This window comes from Terrapene carolina, unplaced genomic scaffold (genome assembly GCF_002925995.2).
Source record: "Terrapene carolina triunguis isolate 2854851 unplaced genomic scaffold, T_m_triunguis-2.0 Scaffold838, whole genome shotgun sequence".
Taxonomy (NCBI): Eukaryota; Metazoa; Chordata; order Testudines; family Emydidae; genus Terrapene; species Terrapene triunguis.
Window position 1 is genome coordinate 6831616 of NW_020665189.1, and position 9159 is coordinate 6840774.

Consider the following 9159-nt stretch of genomic DNA (forward strand, 5'->3'; position numbering starts at 1 on the left):
TCCCGCAGCTCCCATTGGCTGGGAACGGTGAACCGCGGCCACAGGGAGCTGAGGGGCTCCATGCCTGCAGACGCTCCAGGTAAACAAAACATCCCGACCCGCCAGCAGCTTACCCTGACGGGCTATGAGCCAAAGTTTTCCAACCCCTGAAATATAGGGTCGGCTTATGAAAGGGTCATACAGTTTTTGCTATTTTTACTTATCCATCTTGGGGGGGTCGGCTTATAAACGAACGGGCTAATGAACAAGTATATACGGTAGTCACAGACACAGAGCAAAGTCTTCAGTGGCTGCACACTACAGAAGTTTAATGGACACTTTACAAGTACAAGTATGCAATTGTTGAAGAGTTCTGTGTCAAATGAAAACCAAGTTTGACCAAGGCCCTTTTTCTAAATGAGAGTTTGTTCCATTACCTATTTCAACTTTCTTACTCCTCCCAACTAATTTTGGCGATAGACATGTACAAAAAGGGCTTCTAGTATTTTCAAATAGGAAAATATCTAGTTGCCTTGTACTCCAGGCAACAACCATTTGTGCTCAAAATTTTCACTGTTTGGCTGCTCTCCCCAAAGTGAACTTTTTGTTTATAAACTTTCTATCTAACACAGAATTCAAATGAAAGCTGTTATGCAATCTTAACTATAGCAGTTGCTGCTGTTCCCACTATAAGTAAGGGCTTTTAGTCCACCAGAGTTCTAATGCAAGACAGAACCTTCTACAGCATCTCAGTTTCTAATGATACAATTGTAAAGAACACTATTTAGACAAGAACAATTTAGTAAGTCTTTCACCTAAAGGATTGTTGTTGGGGGCAAAAAAAAAAAGTGTACTACAGAGAAGAGAATAAACTGAGAGCAAGTACAATAAAACTTCAGCAGCAATTTGATATGTGCTTTTTGCACTTCTGATTAAATGAAGGATTGTGTTATATTAAGTTGTGACAAAAGCAAAAAAAGTCTTCTAAGATTAAGACTAGAAGCATCAGACTGAGCAAAAACCTTTTATTCTTGATTTCTCCCCCACCCCCCTCCACTTATCTATTTCAGACCAGGTTTTCATTTCTGGAGTTCAAACTTGAAGGTATGAGGATTAATTATCAAATTGAAACTTACCAAAAACTTGAGAGCTTAATATAGAGATTTCTTACCTGTGTTACCAGGGGCTCCAATAGTCTTTCAACTGCCAGTGTTCTTATCTCTAAACTTTTGGGGTCCCATTTGAAGTTAACACTGCCTGCATTAACAGTAGTCATTTCTTTGAGAGAAAGAGAGAGAAGAAAGGAAAAAAGTTAACTTCAGACTTACTAGGTCTTATTTGCTATGACAGATCTATTTTGAAATGAAACATAAGGATTATATGAAAGTGCTACATTAAAGTACTTACTGCTTAAGTCAAATTTGCACTGCCTTTGGGAATACCAGTTTTGAATTAGCTTCCCATTTTATAATTTCAGTGCAAATTTGTGTTTTCAGTTATGACACCATGATTGTTACATTTATGTTAAATAAGCCTAGAAAAGCTACCTAAAATATAGTATTCCAAAACAGAGCGCGCCATCAAAAGTGCTTTGGTGGTTAGTTTGTCTTATTCTGACCGAGTTCAGTCTCTAGCTAATATTTTAGGAGTCAGAAACCAGCTTCCCTCCAACCCCCAGTTACTTCTCAAACCCAAATTGAGGCTGTTTTCTTTTAACAGTTTGAATACAAAGTCACCTTACATTCAGCTATAGCAATGCTGCTATATACAGCTGAAAAGCTTGAGCATGTTCAACTGCTGTACTGTACACCTTCCATATTTATCAATATTTCATGGATAGAACCAACACTTTCCAATAAAATACCCCACTACAAGGCTGCTTTACAGCTTTATGAATACAGTAGAACAGGGGTGGGCAAACTTTTTAGCCTGAGGGCCCCATCTGGGTATGGAAATTGTATGGCGGGCCATGAATGATCATGAAATTGGGGTGGGCTCTGGCTGGGGGTGCGGGCTCTGGGGTGAGTCCAGAAAAGAGGAGTTCAGGGTGCGGGGGGGGGGCGCTTCGGGCTGAGGCAGGGGATTGGGGTGCGGGGGGGGGGGGGGGAGGGCTCTGGCTGGGGGTGTAGGCTCTGCAGTAGAACCTCAGAGTTACAAAAGCCCTCCATTCCTGAGATGTTTGTAACTTCGAAATGTTCGAAACTCTGAACAAAAAACATTATGGTTGTTATTTCAAAAAAAAGTTTACAACTGAACATTGACTTAATACAGCTTTGAAACTTTACTATGAAGAAGAAAAATGCTTTTAAACCATCTTACTTTAGATAAAACAAGCAAAAAAAACGTTTTCTTTTTCAATTTTTTTTAACCCCCCCCCCCCCTTTTTTTTTTTAAATAGTTTACTTTTAACACAACACTGTGCTGTATTTGCTGCCACCTGATTGCATACTTCCAGTTCTAAATGAGGTGTGTAATTGACTGGTCAGTTCATAATTCTGGTGTTTGTAATTCAGGTTCTACTGTACATGCTCAAAGTCATAGCTAAAGGGGTTTCATGTTTACATCCCCACTGAACAGTCAAGTGGCACTTCATGATTCTCTTTGGTATTTTTCCTAAGACACTCAACAGACCTGATACTCTTGGAGAGATGTATCATGGTTCAAGAATATAACTAACATGATGAAGACACAAAATGAATTAAGGAAATACCCAGTTTTAGCTTTACCTCCAGACAGTACTCAGATTGCTGAAACAATGGCACAACCAGACAAAAAACACAGATAAGCAACAACTTGATTCTAGGGAACCCAGTATTTAAATATTTACAGGTCTGCAAAACCAGTTCCAGGTTACTTTTTATGCCACAGGTCATAATTTCTGGCTCTCCATCCTTTAAAGGATACCTGATGTTTGAAGTTACACCCTTCCATCTCCTACATAGAATAATTATTTTTGAAGGTGACCTCCAAATAAAAATGTTTTGGTTGGTCTCCTTTGTGCTTCTTTATACTACAAGCCTGAAAGCATGCTTCTCTTGGGAAAAAAAACAAAAAAACCCACACAATTTATTCCCCTATTTATCTCGGAAGTACCAGAAAAAAATTTATCCAGTTTTCGTTGGGGGACTTCTTTAAAGACTGAGACCTAGTCTACACTACACTGTTAGGTTGACAGGAACAAGGAGTCACCAATGAAGTTAATAGGCCTCAGGTTTAAAACAAAAGCAAGTACTTCTTCACACAATGCACAGTAAACTGTGGAACTCTGCCAGGGGACTCTGAAGGCCAAAACCATAACAGGGTTCAAGAGAGAATTAGATAAGTTGGAGGATAGGTCCATCAATGGCTATTAGCCAAGATGGTCAAGGATGTAACCCCATGCTCTCGGTGTCCCTAAGCCTCTTACAGCCAGATGCTCTGATTGGATGACAGGGGAGAGATCACTTGATAATTGCCCTGTTCTATTCCCTTTGAAGCATCTGGCATTGGCCACTGTCTGAAGACAGGATACTGGACCATAAGTCATACAGGACATGCATTGCTTTGCCTCGCCTCAACTTATCTGTGCATATGTCTATTCAAATTTGTCTCTGACCTACATAAACAGCCAGTTACAGCAATGCAGGGACAGCTGATCTACTGAGGTTGACACAATGCAAGTGTAGACATTGCATGACCTGTGGTGACCCTAGCAGTGCTCAAGAAGCTGTCCCATAACGTGCCAATTTCCTGTGACATCGTCCACTCTGGTCACAAGTGTAAGCTCCACTGCCAAGGGGTTCCACAAACTGGAAGCCACTCCATCCCTTTTAAAACTCCTGCATGTTTTTTAAATACCTTTCCCTGATTGTCCACCTTAGCAAGCACACCTAGCAGCTCACCCTTGTCCAACTGCCCAACTGACCATGACAGCTCCACCCACTAGACATACTCCTGCCTGGAACAGACAGGAGATACTGGATCTCTTGGACCTGTGGAGAGAAAAGGCTGTGCAAACAGATATGGGCCTGCCAGATATGGACCAGCCATAGGAAGATGGACGTTATTAATAGATTGCCTGCATCCCTGGTACAAAGGGATTCAACAGGAATCAGCAGCGCCACGTGAACGCAAAGGAAATATGCCAGCCATATCACGAGGCCAACAATAGATCTGGTTCTGAACCACGGACCTGCTGCTTTAACAATGGGCTGCATGCCATATTTGGCAGAGAACCCACCAGCACCCTACAGACCACTGTGGATACCTCAGAAAAAGCCCCAGACAGAGACCCATGCCGTGAACAGCAAACAGAAGGAGAAACAGGGGGAGACGCAGCATGGGACTCCAGCCATGCTGCAAGTCAGGACCTGTTTGAGACTCCGTCACAGTCTAATCAGTCCAACCAGGTAAGTATGGATGAGTGTTATGAAGGGGAAGGAATCTCAGGTAAGTGTGCGCATGCATTCTTTGAAACATTTTAAATTAGAGATGGTGCTCATCCCATCCCCAAATTAAGATAAAGGTATTGAATTTTCATTGTTTTCTTGCATGAGAAAAGGTAGCAGTACAAACAAAGGTAGAGTTGGCATTTGTTTTAATATGCTGAACACCCATACATCAGAAGTTCAAGGATTCAAAAAGTTAAGGCTTTATAACAGTTAAGCCAAATTACCAACATCACTTGTCAAAATATACAAAGTAAATATCCTTAAATCACACACAAAGTTCTCAAGTAACGTTTTTCTGCCTACCAGTAAGTTTCAATTATCATTGGGGAAAAAAAGTGTGTGTGTACTGTGAAATCATTTACCAATAAAAATCTAATCCTTCAAAGTTTGAGATATAGACCTTGTCACCACTGGGAAGTTTATAACGCAGAAAGCTGCTTTCTGCGTTATAACACCCGAGATATACACACCGCCAAGCCACTTAGCGTGCAGAAAATGCACAGGTGCAGTGCTGTAAAAAACAGCCCGAAAGGCATACAGCTTTCTGCACTGGGGGTGGGGTACAGCGCCACGGTGCCAGTGTAGACACCCTGGTCGAGTACAGCACTGCAATTGGCCTCCGGGAGGTGTCCCACAATGTCTGTTCTCACCATTTTGGTCATCAGTTCGAACTCTACCACCCTGTCCTCAGGTGACCAACCGTCATCCCCACCCCATCAGAAGAGGAAGAGATGCTCTGTGGGACAGCTGCCCAGAGTGCACCGCTCCGAATACCACTGCAAGTGCCCCAAGTGTGAACACGCTATTGCGCAGGCAGCTGACAGTGTGAACACACAACAGCAGTTTCCCTTCAGCACTCTGAGTGGCGCTGTAACTGCCGGTCCTGTAACTCTGCCAGTGTAGACATACCCAAACTCCTTGCCTCTTCTTATGCCTGAAATGTCTTACGTTTGGACTAATCACCCTCTAAACAGGGGGTTATAGGAAGCCATTTTGCAACCCTGATATAGCTTTTGCTACAAACAATAGCATTAGTATACACGGGGCTTCTTGTATTCAAAGGATATCTGCCACAGAATCCATGTGTTTTGGTTCTACCATGTGGAAACCCCCAAATGGTAAAATCATAGTGTGGACAAGACAGTTGGCTGTTTCCACACGTTAGGTGGTTAAAATAAACCCTCTAGTGTTTACCTTGACCAGCTTATGGAAATGTGGGGGGGATGGATGATAGACCACCTTGTCCACACTAGGATGTTACTACATGTTAGTTAATTCTTGGTAACTAACTTATGTTGAGACCTTTTTTCCTAGTTAAGACTAGGCTGCACGCTCAAGACCAGGGACAGTAAAGACACCAAACATGTCACTCGTAAAATAGAATCAAGAGAGCTGGCAACTCTTGTGAAACTGACTCCAAACTATTCAAAGATACAGGAAGCTAATGCATCAGAGCATCCAGAAGGATAGAGTGGTGTGAATTGCCCCATTCATCTCAGCGGGATGTTGACTCCAAATTCTATGGGTAACAGTTAAGCAAACTATTTCATTACTCATCATTTTACCAGAACTTCCAAGCCAATGCAATTATCCCTTGTTGGCTGTAGTTTGGTATGAGAGCGTGGTGGGGAGAGGCAAAAAGGAGAGACCCATGTTCAAAAATCAACTCCAACCAGAAATTTCTGTGCTCACCTGAAATTTCCTTTAGACTAGCAGCAAGCAAGGTTCACAGATCTATTCTTAGGCTAGGTCTACACTACAGCGGTGTTCCGACCTAAGATACGCAACTTCAGCTACGTGAATACCGTAGCTGAAGTTGCGTATTTTAGGTCGGCTTACCTGGTGGTGAGGACGGGGTAAAGCCGACCGCTGCCGCGCTGCCGCCGACTCCGCTACCACCTCTTGTCGAGGTGGATTTCCGGAGTCGACGGCAGAGCGATCAGGGATCGATTTTACCGCGTCCTCACGAGACGCGGTAAGTCGATCCCCGATAAACCGATTGCTACCCGCCGGATCGGCGGGTAGTGAAGACGTAGCCTTAAAGAGAAACCCCATTAAAAACAGAAGAATCTACCCACATGCTAATAAACTTAGAGACCACCACCACCCCACAACTCCAGCAAGGGCTCTGGTAGGACTCAATCCTTGTAACCACAAACTCTTGGTGGGGTAAAATTCATGACAGCATCAGCTTAGAACTAGCACACCCTTGAATAGGTTAGTCTTTCCTTTATACAGCTTGGGCCTTTGACAGACTCTGGAACAGGTAATCAGCAGAGAATGGTCCTCTCCTTAGGATGCAGCTTCAAAAAGCTAGAGAGTTTTACATAACCGGAGGTGAGGAATTTGCATTCATTTCTCGCTCAATATTCCCCAGGTGGCCACTTGATACAGTTGGTTACAAAAGTCCATTCCTGTCTGGCTCGTTATTCAATAGTAAATAACACTTTCCAGGGTTCACATCCCATCTCACTCAGAAGTGACGTACAATCTTGTCCCACAATACATAACCCACTCACTCAATGCAATGGATTCCAAACATACTTAAACTTAACTCAATAAGGTCTCCCAAGAATATTGTTGGAAATTGGTATGTGTCATATTCAGCCCCTGGAGAAACCATTGCCCTCTAGGAACACGTTCCAAATGCCAAAAGAGGGACTTTACTCCCATGCTTTGTATGCCTCAGACAAACTAAATAATCCATCTGGAAGTCAGTGACAGGTTTTGACCCTTGGTAAAGGATGGGCATAAGAGAAAGAGCTGTAGATCTGCAAGTTAGATACATTTCAGTTGCAATACACACGTCTAGCATATGCCATAAGCATTTTCCCTTTGAATGTTATTCATAGATTAAGACCAGAAGGGATGATCATTGTGATAGTCTAGTGTCTGACCTGCTGTATAACACAGACATTCCCCAAAACAACTCCTAGAGCAAAATTTTTAGAAATAAATTCACTCTTGATTTAAAAGTTACCAGTGATGAAGAACCACCACAACCCTTGGTAAATTGTTCCTATGGTTAATTACCCTCACTGTTAAAAATTTACATAATTCCCAGTCTGAATTTGTCTAGCTTCAACTTGCAGTATTTTAAGCCAAAATAAAAGCAGCAATAAAAAACTTGAATTCATCTTAGGGAAAAACAGCTGGTTCCATTCGGAGCACTACTTTATACATGTGAATAATGGAGGGGGGGGGAGGTGTCACTGGATAATGCCCTTAACTCAAACACTTATCTGGCTACAGTTATAGCCACCAGGAAGTGCTGCACTGTGAATGGCTTGACTGCCTGTTAGGCAAGGGCGGGGGGGGGCAAATTTTTTGGCCCAAGGGCCACATCTGGGTATGGATATTGTATAGCGGGCCTGAATGCTCATGAAATTGGGGGTTGGGGCGAGGGATGAGGCCAGACATTAGGAGTTCAGGGTGTGGGAAGGGGCTCTGGACTGGGGCAGGGGGATAGGGTGCGGGCAGGCAGGGAAGGGGGATGAGGGCTCCAGCTGGGAAGGTGGGCTCTGGGTTGGGACCAAGGGGCTCAGAGGGCAGGAGGGGGATCAGGGCTAGGGCAGGGGGTTGGGGCGCAGGAGGGGAGCAGGGGTGCAGACTCCATGCGGTGCTTCCTCAAGCAGCTCCCAGAAGCAGCGGCATGTCCCCCCTCTGGCTCCTACACGGAAGCGCAGCCAGGCAGCTCTACGCACTGCCCCATCTGCAGGCGCCACCCCTGCAGCTCCCATTGGCCGCAGTTCCTAACCAATGGGAGCTGCGGGGGCGGCACTGGGGCCGTGTGCGGAGCCCCCTGGCTGCCCGTACGCATAGGAACTGGAGGGGGGACATGCCGCTGCTTCCAGGAACCACGTGGAGCCACAGCACAGAGCGGGGCAAGCCCCAGACCCCGCTCCCCGGCGGGAGCTTGAGGGCCAGATTAAAATGTCTCAAGGGCCTGATATGGCCCCTGGACCATAGTTTGCCCACCCCTGGGCAAGGGTATTCAGCACAAACCAGGCTCTTAAGGACAAGTTTAAGCTGTTCTGAGTGATTGGAGGCAGAGAGATCTAGCAATGCTACAAGCAGGTTGAAAATCCAATGTTAAGATCTGTGTACCTAGCCTAGTTAAATGCCACTTGTCCAACCCCAAATTCCCTCTACCCATCTGTCAAACCCTTCAGATATTCCCCTTGCTCCGATCCTATAGCACAGCATTCAGGTCCTGCTAGACAACTCTAGTCAGTTTCAATGAGTGGTTGAAAGTTTCAAGTACTTTACCAGCCCTTGAAGTATACCCCGCCCCCCACACACACATACACAGTTTGTCTTTACAGTCACAACTTTGCATTTTACATGCTTCTTTCTCTACTGCTGATGTGCCAAAGGCCCATGAATTATGTGAAGTTACAGATAAACTAGAATACAGAAAAATGTTTCTCTAATCAGTTAGAAGCAAAACCCAAAATTACCTAAGGGTATGTCTACACTACAGGATTAATCCGAATTTAGATAATTCGAATTTGGGAAACAGGTTGTATAAATTCGATTGTGCGCGGCCACACTAAGCACCTTAATTCGGTTTTTAACCACATTAATTCGGTGGTGTGCGGCCACACTAACCCTAATTCGAATTAACAAAATCGATTTAGGCTCTACTCCGTTCGTCGAGGTGGAGTACAGAAATCGATTTAAAGGGCCCTTTAATTCGAATTAACTGGCTCTGTAGTGTGGACGGGTGAAGGGTTAATTCGGATTTAGC

At 44.2% G+C, this 9159-nt stretch overlaps 1 protein-coding gene across 1 annotated transcript in view; it reads right to left on the minus strand.

The window, feature by feature from the left end:
* The window catches only part of CTNNA1 (catenin alpha 1), a 207794-nt gene that overhangs the window by 179541 nt on the left and 19094 nt on the right, over window positions 1-9159 (minus strand). Inside the window, exon 2 of the mRNA XM_026660889.2 lies at window positions 1151-1257. Within this exon, the coding sequence (XP_026516674.1) occupies window positions 1151-1255 (105 nt within the window). The 5' untranslated portion in view covers window positions 1256-1257. The remainder of the gene's footprint in view (window positions 1-1150; window positions 1258-9159) is intronic.